This window comes from Pholis gunnellus (assembly GCF_910591455.1).
Source record: "Pholis gunnellus genome assembly, chromosome: 16".
Lineage (NCBI taxonomy): Eukaryota > Metazoa > Chordata > Actinopteri > Perciformes > Pholidae > Pholis > Pholis gunnellus.
Window position 1 is genome coordinate 16028534 of NC_136543.1, and position 15970 is coordinate 16044503.

At 40.7% G+C, this 15970-nt stretch overlaps 1 protein-coding gene and 1 pseudogene across 3 annotated transcripts in view; one reads left to right on the plus strand and one right to left on the minus strand.

Annotated features, from left to right (window-relative positions):
* The first annotated feature begins 632 nt into the window (after window positions 1-632).
* On the plus strand, window positions 633-3778 carry LOC306707988 (stathmin-like). Of its 2 annotated transcripts, none has more exons than XM_079175664.1 (5): window positions 633-679; window positions 2267-2311; window positions 2404-2576; window positions 2698-2889; window positions 2985-3778. In XM_079175664.1, exons 2-5 carry the CDS (start codon window positions 2296-2298, stop codon window positions 3042-3044), a joined length of 441 nt encoding a protein of 146 aa, XP_079031790.1. In that variant the 5' UTR covers window positions 633-679; window positions 2267-2295; the 3' UTR covers window positions 3045-3778. The 2 variants fall into 2 exon arrangements, with proteins under 2 accessions (XP_079031790.1, XP_079031789.1); XM_079175663.1 differs by having other exon boundaries at window positions 637-740.
* Window positions 3779-5259: 1481 nt separating this feature from the next.
* LOC306708465 (NADH dehydrogenase [ubiquinone] 1 alpha subcomplex subunit 12-like) overlaps window positions 5260-15970 on the minus strand; it is a 44710-nt pseudogene continuing 33999 nt past the window's right edge. Inside the window, exons 2-4 of the transcript in view lie at window positions 5728-5814; window positions 5537-5540; window positions 5260-5446 (exon numbers count right to left, since the gene is read on the minus strand). The product of the transcript in view is annotated as an NADH dehydrogenase [ubiquinone] 1 alpha subcomplex subunit 12-like (transcript). The remainder of the gene's footprint in view (window positions 5447-5536; window positions 5541-5727; window positions 5815-15970) is intronic.

Consider the following 15970-nt stretch of genomic DNA (forward strand, 5'->3'; position numbering starts at 1 on the left):
AGATTTGTTTTCAGTTATCATGGCAGCTATGATTACAGTTTCCAGAATTATTTTAAGAAGTTTGAAATAGATCTAAAAGACTGGGTAGATTCAATGGTGGAGACAGAATTGTTTTTAAGTGTATTTGTTCTCCTCAAGACACATTTTAAGACATAGAGAAATACTTAGCTTTGAAAAACAATTTGTTTCACACAAAAAAAGCGTACTGAGTTAAAATTGTTATTGTTATCTTAGTTAAAATCTTACAATTAACTAGTACCTAAATGCCAAAAATAAAACAATTTGTGACAGCCACATTTCCCAAATCCACTCAGCAATGGGTGGGGCGATAAACTGAAACATAGAGGATCAATGACCCTTGCAAATAACAGCTTTTTTCTTAAAAACTGCTTTCCAAAATATCACTATGGATTGCTACCTAACCGAGTTTGCTCTAGATAATAATGATTAATCCATTTTGAAGAGTAGAACAGTTGTAGCTCATTGTCTAAACGTAAAGTCACAAAACAACTACACTTCCCAGAGGCACCTGTGAGCGAGGAGCAAACCGATGATTGGCCGCAATCGGCGTGACGACACTGAATGTGGCCCATTTATTTGGGCGCCTGTGCCACACTCGCGCACAGGGCTCGCGGTAAACTCTTTGAGAGAGGAGCACAGCATCCAGAGCTGGTTTAAGGTGGGTGTGACACACAAAATCTTTACAACAGAAGAAGTACACCAGGATTTCCTTTTCGTCCGTAAGTGCACATTTTGTTTGTTTTTCACTTTTTGTAAAAATAAATGCAGGCGTCCAAGTTTTATATTTGAATGGAGTTCATTTTAGAAAGTGGGTAATTTTCCTACACCCTTTGTTTGTATTGTCGTGCATGCTGTGTGTGTGTGTGTGTGTGTGTGTGTGTGTGTGTTAGCGTAGCATATGAGCTATCTTTACATTATGACAGTCGGTTGTTGGGCTGCTTGGCGGTGTGTTAGCCTATTGTATGGTGGCAGACAGACACTGGCACAGTTGGCACCGACAAAGACGCAGACGGGGGGGTGGATTGATGGGCGACATGTTTCATGTCACTTGTAGGTAGCAGACATGTCGTGTTTTGTTAGTCATTTTATATAATTCAGCTGTGTGTGTGCAAAACTATTTTTTGGGGGGGGTTTTCTCTACATTTTCTGTGGAAATAACCTGCAGTCGGCTCGTCTTTGTGTGCAGCTGCTCGCCACGTTGGCGTCAAAAGCTCCTTTGTTTGATGCTGCTTGTGAGGCTCGAATCTAAAGTGTGTGTGTGTGTGTGTGTGGTTGTTGTCAGCGAGGCGAAGCCAATCAGCAGTCAAAGTAAAATTCAAAAAATGACAACCATGGTGTCAATGTGGGATGGCCAGGTGCAGGCATTCACCAAACCGTCAAAATTGGATTTCTGTCGTTTGCTATTTCTGCAGCCTTTCATGAACAACAAGGGGAGGGGTCTTTTCACTCTACCCCAAATGTTGGTGACCGTCTATGATTCACATAAACCCATTTTACCAAATATGGCGGCTATTGTCATCGCCCCCAACGGTTTCATCTATATTAAGACTTAAAATGATATTGATGACTTCACGTTTTGAGCACAAAGGTCCAGCTATTCGAGCTCGCCATGCATGTTTATTCGGCTGTTGCAGTACTTGTGCCCCCCCCCCCCTCTTCATCCTCCTCCTCCTGCGGCTCAAACACATGGTGCAAGGAACAGGTGCTCCCTGGTGGGTAATTGCCCCCCCGAGATATGCTCATTGCTCACTAATCTCATTTCGGATGGGGCATATTGGCCGACTTGCAGGCCTGTCTGCACCTGGCACTGCCGGTCGTACCCGCCCTCTTCATCATCATCATCACATTCTTTTGTTTCAACCAAATGCGACTTTGTGTCGCGTTCATTAACCGCCAACGCGGCAGACAGGCTCGCGCAGAGCCCTCGCCTCTCTTTGTCTCGTGACTCGGTTTGGTTGCTCGCGGATTCATCTGCATGTCGTTGCCACAAGTTGGATGATAAAGAATGGTGTGTAACATGCAGCTTTTGTGTGTATGTGGCTGGATGGGCGGTGGTTGCTTGCAGTGCTTAAAGGCGGCCACGGGGTGTTGCCGCTGCGCTTTGTTTTTAACCCGGCTTGTTTAGATGGCGGGTAGTTGGATAAATGGTTTAAAACATCCGCTAGATGTCGCTGTTGGAGCCATTTGCTGGTAAGAAATCATCGGACTGTTCATCAATCTAACCTTTGTTATATTTCCCCTTCAGGTAAAATCGACCTGCAGCGCACTCCTACAATGGCAACCTGCGACGGTGACTACATTTAAGATTTTAATGTAAATAATTGGTTAAATTATGGTTCATTGTGCCTGAATGCATTGTTTTACCTTTGTGTGTGTGTTCAGATATCGTGGTCAAGGAGCTCGACAAGAGAGCCTCTGGCCAAGCCTTTGAGGTCATCCTGGCTACTCCTGCCATAGATTCCAAGGCTGAATTCCCCCTGTCTCCTCCCAAGAAGAAGGATGTGTCGCTGGAGGAAATTCAGAGGAAGCTGGACGCTGCAGAGGAGAGACGCAAGGTAGAAATATATTTATTATAATGCCTCTTGAGCCCGATGGTGTCCTAGAAACCTAGGACACCAAATCATTTATAATTTTCTTTTTTTTTTTTTTTTTTTTTTTTAAACCATCCCTTTTCAGAACCATGAAGCTGAGGTGCTGAAGCACTTGGCTGAGAAGCGCGAGCATGAAAAGGAAGTGCTCCAGAAAGCTATGGAGGAGAACAACAACTTCAGCAAGATGGCCGAGGACAAGCTCAACCAGAAGATGGAGGCCAACAAAGAGAACCGCACAGCACTTATGGCAGCCATGAATGAGAAATTCAAGGAGAAGGTCAGTGTTTCAGTTAATGTTAAATAGATGAAGTTGCATACGTTTTTACCAGGATGTTGGAACTTAAACCTTTTTTTTTTTTAATTCCTCTTTAGGACAAGAAGTTGGAAGAGGTGCGAAAGAACAAGGAAACCAAAGATGGCTCTGAAGACTGAAGGTTGCGAATGGGGGCTTGTACAGGGTTTTTTACGTATCCAAAGATTGATTTATTTTTTGTTTGGCCAATATTTTTGTTGTGTTCACTGCCCACCTTTTTGAAATAAATCCAAGTTCTACTCTGTGAATTTTTCAATTATTCTGCTATAAGTGTTCTTGCGCTGGTTTTACATGTGGATCATTTTTCCCCCCCACTTGTTGAGTCCGTTCCATTTGTAGCTTTGTCAGTGCCGCTTCTGCCCGCTTTGAAAATTAGCAGTGTGTACTTATCCTGTTCTTTTTGAGGAAGCATGTTTCTATGCATAGGTCTTTTAGCCCTGCCTATTTCATAGTGCGTTTTTGAGGAATAAAAAATGTTCATGTGAACCACACCTGTTCTTAGCACTTACTGTATATTAAAATAAAAAAAAAGTAGCACAAGTTATGACCAAGGCGTCGGCTGTTATACGTTTCGTGCGGCTTTGCTACCCAGATTCTGCCAGTTTGCTCCTGCAGATCACGTTTCGTGCTGATTCTTTGCTTTTGTAACACTGGGGTTGTCTTCAACGCACATGGCTTCTTGCTGTATTGGTGTGAATTAACATGCCAGACATGGAAATGGATGCCACCTTGAACATCACTTGGCAGTGTTCTACACGTGGAATGCAGACGAGCAATACACTTTGGCATCTCGTTAGATACAGTGGCTAGTTGACTTGAACTGTTGTACTAAAACAAACAAATAAAAATGTAAACGCACTGTTTGGCTCGCTGTTACTATTGTCTTGTACTACATGCTTTGTATAGTTCTACTAGGGAATGTTGCGCAATAGCACACAATGAACACATCCACCTTAAGGTGTTATGTTCCCTCATGGTTTTTAACATGCAGATGATGAAGCTTCAATGAGACTGCATGTGAGGTTTGGGGCCTGTTATTGATGGGCTTTAATATTACACAACCGAAATGGAGCCCATCTTTTGGGTATTGAGGCCTCCCTGAAGAGTAAAGAAACGGTGATTGGACATGGCTCTCTTAAAGCTACAGAACACGCCGTTATGCAAGGATGCTCGTGCATGTTCCCTGCTGGCGAAAAGGTGGAACAACTGGAGCTTAGTATTCATCACGTTGTCTAACCGTAGTCTGCCATGTAAAACAGTGGCTCATCACAGATGCAGTGAATTAATAAGTGATGCTGCTTTTGTGTGCTAACAGCATTTTGAAAGGGAATACTCCAAGTTAATGGCGATTACTGTATGTTTGAAATCCCTGCACATCTAGTAGATTCTGTGAACCTGCTTTACTGAAAACTGTGGTCTTTGTCTCCCTCTGCTGGTGGTTTAAAGGTCTGGGTATCTCACTGACAACCTAGAAAACTGAATCAAATTAAATATGACGTAATATTTGGGAATCGGACTCTGATGCTTCTCCTCCATCAAGCTCACGTTGTGTTAGTGTCCTGGATGGTCTGGACCGTTCAAACGTTGTGATGACTGCACCTGAAGTCTGAAGGGTTTCTTTTAGTAGCTCTTCATGTTGATGGACGCTCCTCCACCGCTGTTGTGACGTTTGACCTGATGTATCATCAGAATAGAGACCAGCAGGCCCAGCAGCTGTAAAGACTTCTCAGTTAGAAAGACAGACAGGTGACCAGTGCAGGTCATTCAGAAGTAAGAGACTTTACGTATAAGCAATCCGTCCAATCCACGGTGTACAGCAACTGTTAAGAATTAAAATTCTGACTGGAGGCCAACAGCTATTATACAGATCTTTTTTTACATTTTTTTGTTTGGTTTATTGTCAACATATTGTTGGTTTAAGTGAGACCAATGTACTGAAGTATAATACTGACAAGAAGACAATATCAAGAAGAGTGCTGCTGCGTCTTTAACAGCCGACTAGACAAACTAAGCTAGAAATGATTGTCAACTGCAGCTCTATAGCCAGCTAGCTGCTTAAGTAAAGTACCAAATGTTGAAATAACAACTTGCAAATGTTTATATTTCTGATCACAGGCATAGCAGCGTGTCTGAGGGTAAAAAAGGTAAAACAACTGGACACAGGCAGATGTTTGTGTGCCAAGTTGTTTTTCTCACATTAAAGTAATTCCCTCATAAAGAAAATCCTCCTGTGGGGCACACTGCCATTGTCTAAAAGGTTTATTGTAAGAACTGCCACTCCCATCATAAATGTCTGTATAGAGATTTTATCATTTACAAATAAGCAGTCAGAGTTCACTGAGCTCCGGCTTTGGGTGGAACCCACTCGTGGATCTTCTTGCTGGTGGTGGGGAAGGGCGCGTACTGCTGTGAGCTGCCACTCACGTTGATCTGATGGACCTCAGCCAGGAACTACTTGGGCTGTGGTGGATGTGTGGTGGTGGTGGGGGGGTCGTCTGTCATGCAGTGCTGCCAGCGATGCCTGAAGAGTGAACACAAAATGTAGCTGGCTGAAATGACAAGCTAATTCCTTCATTTTGTTCATTTTGTGGGGATTTTTGTTGATGGGTACATTTCTGCGGGAGGTGAAAAAATGCAAATAATGTGTAATCTACTTGTCAAGACAGTACAGTAGACTACAAACAACTGCATATTTTTTTTTATCATTATTTTGTATAGAAGACGTGCCAAATATTGCCCCAGAAGTCATTTAGAGTTTTAGCCCAAATGGTCATTGTCGTACTGATTCTATACCAAATGTACCATCAGCTGGAGCCATGCTGCCGTCCACCTCCCACATGGTGTTCTCTCCGTTCATCTCTGTGGTGTAGATCACCCAGCGGTGAGGTCCTGAACACGTTTAGGAGACCAGAGTTTATTAATCCAATCTAGCAAGTGTTATTTGACAAAATAACCCAAATCTGAACATTAAAAAAACACAAAAGTACAGAAGTACTAGCAACAAAATGTGCTTAAATCATTAAATGTAAAAGTACACTAATATTGAGGCATTATTATGTAAACAGTACTTTTGGTTAAGATGGAGCTAATACTGATATTTATTTAATCTATAGCAATGTCATGATAAACTGATATGTTTTGTATGTATAATCTGAAAGGTACTAAAAGAATGAAATACTCAAGTAAAGTACTTCAGTGCAGTTTTGAGGTGTACAGTATATACGTGAGTAAACTTAATACATTACTTTCCACCTTTGCATTGCAGACGGGCCCGATGTCTAGACATAGAGCAACATCTGAGTGGTGTAGTTCTGTTTTTATTCATAGTCTGTTAGATGAGATTGAGGTGGATTGCTTTTTATTCTTATGTCACACCTCTAAATGCTGTTTTAATATTTAATATGTGTAGTAATCTGTTAAACAGACCAGTAGAGGGCAATGTTGCTCTTTACTTCTTCTCCCTGTTGCTTTCCAAGTATCGATCAAACCAGCATGGATTTTTTCACCCACCTATGCGGATTGCAGCAAGAAATGTCTCACCTCACTAAACTGTCAGTACTACTTCGTTGCATAACTTACAGACTTTGAATGAACGAGTGATTATGGTTTTCTGCATATGGTAACGCCGATGTTGATTTAGCACTGAATTGTAAACATGCTGAACGTGGTGGAAAAAGTATTCACATCTTTTAGTTTAGCAGAATTACAACAATAGCACGAAACTCAAGTCGACATAATAATCCTGTGTTCAAATTTCTATGTAAAATGATACAAGTATTTGCCATATACATATTTAATACATCCTGTATATCATTGGTTTGTTATTACAGTTGCACACATTTTATTGTTGCAGCAGTTTAAAAAAGGAGCAAAGTTGTTTAACATGCAGTGGATGCAGATTGAAGTAAAGTACGATAAGTTACGTTGTTTTTTTTGGCTGTACTATTTCAAAAGTCAGAGATTATTGTTCATGCATATAGTTTTCGGTCATTTGGATATTGTTGGGTAGTTGAATCTATAAATTGAATCTAACAGGACTAATGGTCTTCACGCATGCTAGTGGCTCTGTGAGGTTGTACCTGTAGGCCTAGCGGTGCTTCCAGCTACTTGCTAACACATCGTAGTTCTGCAGATATACAGTTAATAAGTCATAAACCAAAAAATGATTGGACACATTACATGTTTGACCCGATGGTGGCACAACAAACATGAATGTCTGCACAGACTGTGCCGATCCATCCAGTAGGTGTTAAGATACGCCACAGGATAAGTGCAAACTTTGACCTGCTGGTGTCACTCGAGAAAAAGGAAAGGAATCGTCAAACTCAGTAGGATACATCCTCTTGGGACCATGGATATCTGTACAACCTTTCCTTTCTATCAGTGCAGTGGTTGCTGAGATATTTCAGTCTGGACGAAAGTGGTGACAGACTATACCAACATTTCCATCCCTGGAACCACACCTCTAGCAGGATGAAATCATATTTTATAAAACAATCCCAAGCTTTTAAATCTTAATCTGCAGGGTGACTAGTATTTATAGCTTTTAATTAAATTTAGTGTCGTAAAATGTAAAACATTTCTCTCTGTAAAGGGAATACTGAAGTTCAAGTACTTTGAACTGTACTTAAGGACAGAACTTGACTACATTCGTTACTTTCCACCAATGTGACAACAGTTTGGGAGCTGCTGACTGAGCTTTCATATTAACTTTAAAATACCATTTAAATCCTGCAGAATACCTGTCAAACTGTACGTATGAGCCCACACAAGAGCTCCTCACAGAAAGTACCTGGCTGAACACATGCTGTGTGTAATGCAGGCGGCAATCAGGGTGTCATGCAGGGTGAAGCTTGGCACTCGTTTGAAATATGCCACGACTAAAAAAAAAAAAAACCGAGTGACTGAAGAAATATCACGGCTGTTAAAGTCCTTGTCAGAGAACTCATTCTCCATGGCTGATTTGTTCTGCTGTTCTCGCACAGAAGAGAATAATTAAGAAAAAAAAAAAATCTATTGAAACTCTACCGTCGAAGAAAGGAGCAAGGTGTGGGTTAAAAAGTGTAAACGCACCGCTAACGTTTCTCTAAAAAGCGTGATTAGAAACAGAGCCAAATGACCTGTAATAACCCTCTGTGATTTGGCTTTGTTACAACAGCATGAGTGACCCGAGACAACCTTCTCCATGACAGCTCAATAATGCTCTGTATGCACAAGAGCTCTGTTACACTCAGCATGAAAGGACTGTTCTTATTGTTAAATACACACAGCGTTAGCTCCACAAAGTTTGATGTGAAACCGGCTTTAATTGGCACAACACTGCAGGCGTAACCCTTTGAATGATTTCACTCAGCTGAACACTGCAGTGTTGACAGTATAGACTGGGCGCTCATTATAACTCATTGCTTGCTAATACACAGCCTGCAGATTACTAATCACATGCATTTACTGCAATCAATCCTTGTTTTACTTTCCTGTGGTTATCTTGACTGGAAATACAGAACAATTCACTCAGCTGTTATTGTAACTTGCTTTTCACGCTGCGGCTCCTTCTTGTTTTTTTCCTCCTAGTCATCTCCTGTGATTTTACAGCTAATTTTGCACTTAATGGCCTCCTCACTGATTAGCGGCCTTCGGTAGTTCTGGAAGGGCTCTGCAGAGTAACCCCTGATGAAGTTATCAACTTCAACCTTATACACGGCCAGCAGATGCCTGCCGGGTCTTGCTGAAATGCTACTTGACTATTTCCGGAAATCCCTGTCACAGGGTTGGCTGGTGTCATCCAGCATTCATAACATTACCTGTGAAAATAAATGCGCTGTAATTTGTTGATATCTCCCGGAATTATTTTATATGTTATGCACGCAATCATGTACAAGGAAGTACAAAAACTACTGACGCACACACTGAGCGGGACCAACTAACAGCGATCTTTCGGAGAGGAGGCCGCTGTCCCATTTGAAACACAAAGTCAACGTTGATATTTTTGTCACCTAACTTTCGTTATTAGTTAGCACTTCCGTGGTTATTTTAACCAAAAATACCATCTCTTTTAAACCTAACTAAGTGGTTTTGTTGCCTAAACCTAGCTAAGTATTTCACAATCTATTTCTAAACCTAACCAAGTATTTGTTATGCCTAAACCTAACGGAATTTCCAGTGAAGACGGAAGTTTTTTTTTAAAAGACCATATGCGTGTGTCAAGAGGAAATTAACACGTGTTGCTGGCTTTTGTAAGGAAAACGCACTAAAAACGAGGAGCATCTTTTTGTAAGATATCATAGGAACCGTTGTAGAGGATACGTTGCTCAGGTTAAATGCTGTGCATTCTTTCGCGAACAGCTAAAATATATCAACATGATAATATGATTTTACAGCAATAGCAGCACCACGAGGCTGTGGTTTGAGCTAACTGTTGACGTGCTGACATACTCACGACAATGCTAACTTAGCATGCTAGTGTGGTGACGTTGTGTGCAACTTTGTTAAAATATCTTCATTTTTTTGTAGATATTCCATTCTCTGAGCATCACTTTGTTCCCATGTTGGGAACCACTGCTTTAAGGTTTTACTCCATTATTCCAATGTCAATTTCTAATGTTTTAATTTGGTATCTTAAAATATCCCAGTAAATCCATAATGTACAGAATTAACAATAATTTCTCTGCCACTCTTATCTTATTTAATTTGTATATTTATTTATTTAGTATTTATCTAAAGAGAGCCATGCTGAGCCTGGTGAGATCACAACAAAGAAGAAAGGCGTGCTGGACTTTATCTCCTTGAGTAAACATAATGCAGAATGAGTTGACTCTATCCTGACATCATCTTAATGAAAATGTCTTTGGGGAAGCAACAAATAGGGCCAAGCTAAGGCTTGGACTACAGGGAGTGTAGAAGGTGTGCAGATAGGCCGAGGCGAGGAGGGATAAGGCAAGCAAAGCTGAGCAGGGTCAGTGGAGGCGGCGTAAAAAGGCACATTAAGGCTGAGAACCGCAGATCAGCAGAGACGATGAGTAAGAGCGAGATAAAGCCAGGATGGGGAGGAATGATGATCTGGCATGTGAAAATACGTTTTCAGGGCTGACTGAGGCTTTTAATGCAGCAAAGAGATGCCCTGTTAATATTAAAAGTAGCAGGTGGTTGAACACGCGTATACTGATAATGTTTGGTTTGTTTTGATATTTTATGCTGTAATCTAACATCTAGAAATGTGTTGTTTCCCTCGAGTTTTTTTTTGCACCCGAGTGCTATTAATGTAGCCCTCTGAAGGCTGGTATAGTAGATACCAACAGCAATTAAATATGTGTTTTTAACATAGGTATTTGTACATATCCCATGACTGCATTAACCTGCCAGACGGCCCCGGGGCACAAATGAGCTGTTGCGGCCTCTTAATCTGTGTAGTGCAAGGAAACAACAATTGATTTCTTACCTTTAGGAGCATATCGTTTGCATGCCTAGTTGGTATGTGGAAGACAAGTGACTGCACTGAACTCCTGCTTTGTTGGCTCATTAGCGGTCAGGGAATCAGTACAACTGTCTAGAGATCCTGGTTGAATGATGACATTAGATATGATCTTGAAGTGACAGGACCTGCCACCAGGAGACCGATGTTCGAGTCCCAAAGTGTTGTAGAGTCATTTTGAAGTTATGTTTGCGAGGTGTTTTCTGTACTTATGTTACATTGTTTACGTTTCACTCAGTTTAAGTACTTTTGTTTGGATTTGCAACATTAACCACGTGTTTACTGCAACCGTGGGCTAATTTTTTCCAGTGTGTCAGAAAGTGACGCCAAAGAGTAAGACAAAGCGTCAGTATGTGACGAGTTGGGCAGAGAACGTGTTGGTACTTCATATCCTTGTGGAATTTCCCGTTTAAAGCACTTTGCACAGGCCTTTGTCACATGGTTATACGATAATAAGCTGTCACATTTTATTTTGACTCTGAGTGTGACAGGCTTATTAACTGGTCTGCTCATAGCATTTGAAAATCACAGTTACTGTAACTGTAAGTGCCCATTTGTGCATTGCGTAGTGTTTGCATCTTCAGACAAGGTGCTGAATTGAACAGTATATTTTTACAATATGTGTGCGGTTGCGCTCTCATCTAATCCGTTGAGGTGACTCTAAAGAGAGAATGTCTGCGGTAATGGCTCATTGTGTACCTTGGAGAAGATGTGCACAACCTTATCAAGGAATAGGGTACGTTTTGCATTAACCACATTACGCTTGAGACAAGATAAAACATTGAATATTTAAACTTTAAAGTTCATATATGTTCTCAGGCTTATCCTACTTTCATGCACATTTGCCTATCAGCCTATAATTACTGTGGAGTTCTCTGTCCTCCAGTGGTCATTAATCACACAGGTTTTTTTTTAGAATTCAATATGTCCACTGCAACGACTTACGCATATGTGCTGGTTTATCTTATCTTTTGTAAAACCCTGTATAGTGTGGCTGGAACATATTAATATACTTTAATTAGAGTGTGAAATATGTGTTGCTTCAGAGCAGCAGCAGCAGCAGTGAAAGCCTGAGCATACGATGGATATTATATCCAAATATTGCATTGTGGAAAGTATGAAAATGACACCAATACAAATCTGTAAATCTGTAAAGTGTCTTTTAACACGTTTAGTTATGTATACTTATGTAATATAAATATTATGTAAATGATTGTCTTTGGCTAAGGAACTATTTTAATATTAAATCAAAATCTAAGGTTTCAAGTCATACATATAATTAATTAGTTAAAAATAATAAATGAATGTCTCACAAATTAAAGTAATTATTTTGTGTTGGTCCAAAGCACCATTTTTTTTTCATTGTATAATGGCGAGGGCTCTAACTCTGAATTACGTTACGTTGTTTGTATATACTTTTAAAGTGTAAAGTTACTAAAAAGTAAAACTTTTGAACTGAGTAACACTTTTAGTAACAACACAACATATTCTGTTTATCTCCATATCCAAGTGTAGTCCTGAAATCAGAGCTCCTGCTGTTACTTTTCTGCTAAATATCTTTAAATCTGACCATTTTCATGTGAAACTTTTCAAGTATTTTCCTCACAATGCTTGTCAGGATTGAAAAGCCTTCAAACCATAGTCGGAAGTCTCCTCTGACAGCCAGGCTAATGGGATTCTTTTGGCAATGTTAACTGCCCTTGATGGGTAAAGCAGGACTAAACCACAAAGGACCGCTGCACTGCTCTCTGTGGGCTGAAACTCTCAGACATGCTGCATTTGTGGCTCCACCCCTCTCAGCGATGCCATAACAGACATTTCCTAACAGCTGTCGAAGCCACAACTCCTCCTGGGGTATCACTGATTGGGGTGTGGCCACAAACAACAGTTTTGACACATTTGACATGAGATCTGCAGTGCTCCTATTAGATTTAAGCTCAGCTTTACATGAATGGATTCCAATGGCCATCTAAAATCATGCAGAGTGCATAGTCAAAATGTGTCGGTCTGAAGTTGTTCTAATACAAGTTTTGCTTGAGTTTTGACCCGTTTAGGGGAGTTTACGATCTACAATCGGAAACGTAAACGTGGTTGGTGGCTGATTCCAGTAAAGATTCAGTATATTCAAATTGTAATATATAACTTGCCACAAAATGAATAAATGATGATGATTGGTTCCTGGTTTTGGAACGAAGACCTTCATGTGGAAAACTGTTTTCAGAAACTCGGGGGACTTGGTGCTTTCCACCTGAGTATTTTTTTAATCTTGGCTACGGCCTCGGCCTCCTTATAACTCACAAAGACTGCCACACATTGCACGGTTTGCTTGCGATTTATGGGCAAAGGGAAAAGTGTTTGTAACTTACCGATTAGTTGGGATAACTTTTTGCCAAAGAAATAGACGTATATTCTGGGAAGAAATGTTGCTGTTTAGTTTTTCAAATGTTATTTTTAAGTGCTGCAAAAAAAAGTCACCTTTACTGTACTGGGGGGTGGTGGCGCAACTTCCAGAGGAAGATATTGCAAAAACCCAACCCATGAAACCAAAATATCAGTATAACTTCATACCAATCGTCTTTTAAAAAGTAACCCTTTCAAACATATTTGTAGTCATTTTAAACCCATTGTCAGGTTAATTTCACCTATGAGTGTACAACTTGAGTATTGTTGCTGTGGTTACCTGCAGTTTAATGGTCCCAAATGGCTCGTTCCGACCACCCGATCATACATCGCAACAACACATAATACATGACAAATAGCGGCCCGGGAATATCTGCAAGCCAGTACAACACTTGACCCCTCGAAAAGCCTCTCAGGTTGTCAGAGTCGCTGGGTAAAGTGTTGATATAATAAATATTAAACAAGTGATGTCAAGCGGAGGAGGATGTTTTAGTGTTACATCTCTGTAAGCATTGTTTTTTTGTGTAGGTGTCAGCAAGCCAAGCATCTCTTCACTTCAAGTTGCTTCGCACATATCGATCAACAGCGCCGTGTATCCAAAAAGGCCTACAGTGTGTGTGTGAGTGTGCGTATATTTGTGTGTGTTTGTGTGTCACGCTTTTGACACGTAGCAGTCCCACAGTACAGCCGTGTAGGAGTAGCTAATCCAAACGCCTCAGTGCTTATAGGAGATGACCTACAGTTGAGCAGCTACAATCTCAACCCACTGTTCAGGCACGGTGCGCTGGTACTGCAATTTTTCTCCCATTATTGTGAAGAATTATAACTAATTGTTGGATTTTTATCCTGATTGAGGCCCCGTGATGAACCCCCCTTCCCCAAATCTCTTCGGGGAAGGCTTCCAAAGTTGATTTATGCAAAGCCACTGTGGAAAAGTCAAGTAAATCCTGAGTGGTGAATGTGCAGTTGTTTCTCTGAGAGGTGAAGCACGTTCCTGGAAGCGGCTCCAAATCGCAGCAACTCTGAGCGGCGATGATAGAGGGAGTCTGTAATGAAGAGCAGATAAACAGAAATGTGAATGTGAATGTGGAAATTTACAGGGAGAAACACTGCTTGATGTTTCTGCCTGGAAATTGAGTTGCTTTCAAACAGTGAGGAAGTGAGTATGTGTGTGTCTGGTGTCGGGGTTATTTGATTAAACTGGAAGAATGCCTAATTATATCAAACACAGCTTGCTTGGATGAATATTTGTGTATCCAAATACACGGAGGCTACATCTGCAAGCTTTAGATAAAGATTTATCTAAAAAACAAATGTGATTCCAATTACCATCCGCAAATGAGATTCTCACTTTCAGTCTGCAGTTGTGCTTTTTTGGACACTGTTCTTGTGACATGTTGTGATACAGTAAATTCAGTTGCGTCCCCCAAATGGACCGTGTTTTGCTCTCCACAGTTTGAAGTTTTCAGTCAACAATTTTAGTCTCCGAGTGAACAGCAGCAGCAGCGAGGAGGCTCGGGGTGACTCAGCTACATCTAAATTTAATTCACCTCATATAAAAGTTTCTGTTGCTGCTTTTTGTCCCATAATATTGATTTAAACCACATGCAGTGAAGCAGTTTTTCACAGCCACAGACTTTTGTGACTCTTATGAAAAGACATGGTCAAAAGGTCCACCATTAGCTGCTACAGGCTTTGAGATATTGTGCACCAACCTGCAATAAAAACAGCAGAAAGGGGAACAACAAATACACATTTACTTTGCCTCCACAAGTGAAGCAACTGATCACAGTGAGTCCTTTTAATAAACATATGTATATAATTGAATAAATCATAAACTAACCAGCAAGCTAGCCGCTAGCTGTGTAGAAAAGTGTGTAGACGCTCCATGTTTTCCCTCTCGTCTCTGTAGGTTTACAAAGTGGAGTCATTAACACTTTCAGTTTGCACAGAAGCCTCTTCACCTTAATCCTCACGGTCCAGAGCGCAATTGCGCCTTTATGTACAAAAGTCAGGGAGGTCATCAAACAAACCAAAGATGAATTATCCTCTGAGGGCCCTGAATAATATCTTGGCTATCTGGTGAACAGATGTTGGCCAAAGTGTTATGATCTGGTCATATCAGCAAACAAAATGGCAAAATATCATAATAGAAATTTGTTTTATTTCAATAAAATTGCTGCAAATCATGAGATTTGCTCATGCCGCTGAAGTATTGTTTCGCATTGCATTCAAATTTGTTTTTTCAAACTGTGACATGCAAATGAACACAGTTGACCTGCAAAAAAACGCCTTAAAAGTGCAACCTTGAGAAAACGGAGAGGTGGGAAGTCTAAATCTGTGTTGCAGAGTCTACCATTGGCAGCTGGTGATTATTTACCTTGGTGGGGCTACAGGCACTGAGGGCTAACGCTGTTGCTCGAAGCACTAAGCTTTGACTCCAAATAAAATACGCTGCATTTATTCAATAGTTTAATCAGAAAAACAAACACTCCATCCAACAGCTCAGCTTTGCCACTTAATGTGTCTCTTTTCTCACCAAGCAGAGGCCTCCTCTAGAAAACAAATACACCTGAAGTTGATTTAAATTGAAACATTTGCATTCGACATAAATGCTGAATGCACTTTCACAAGGACAAGTGGAGGGACTTTACTGTGCCACTTTGTTGTGTGACCAGCGCTTTAGACAAACATTGATATCAATCACCATCCTCAGCTCCTTTTGATAATAAAGAGAAACAATCGAAAGAACGCCAAAGGCTCCCATTTGATTGTCCTTTGAGATAACATATTCAAGGTTACGTGACCAACAAAAAGCTTATCTGTATATCCTTCTGAATTTTTGGACAGTTTCACAGACTCATGTCTACGTTACCAAATTTCGGCACCAGTTGTTTGGAATACCTTGCACTTAGAGAGGGTATGCACATAATATTTTGTCAGCTCTGTGAAGAGATTACTGCAGGGTCTGGGAGAAAATCAAGGGTCACAGCTGCTCCACAGAATGGATTTTCCAGGTTATTATCTGTTTGCATTCATTCTTGTTGAGCTTCACAGTCTTAAACCCCATATCAGACACAGAATCAGTACCAGAAGAGAGAGCAAGAATGTCTTTTTTCATCACAAAGCACTTCAGTCAATTAATGTCTTTGATGTCACATATCATGTTCCTTGTTA

Coding starts and splice junctions, on each gene's coding strand:
- LOC306707988 (XM_079175664.1), top strand. Junction 2,577..2,697: donor CTGCAGAGGAGAGACGCAAG/GTAGAAATATAT, acceptor ATCCCTTTTCAG/AACCATGAAGCTGAGGTGCT. Junction 2,890..2,984: donor ATGAGAAATTCAAGGAGAAG/GTCAGTGTTTCA, acceptor ATTCCTCTTTAG/GACAAGAAGTTGGAAGAGGT.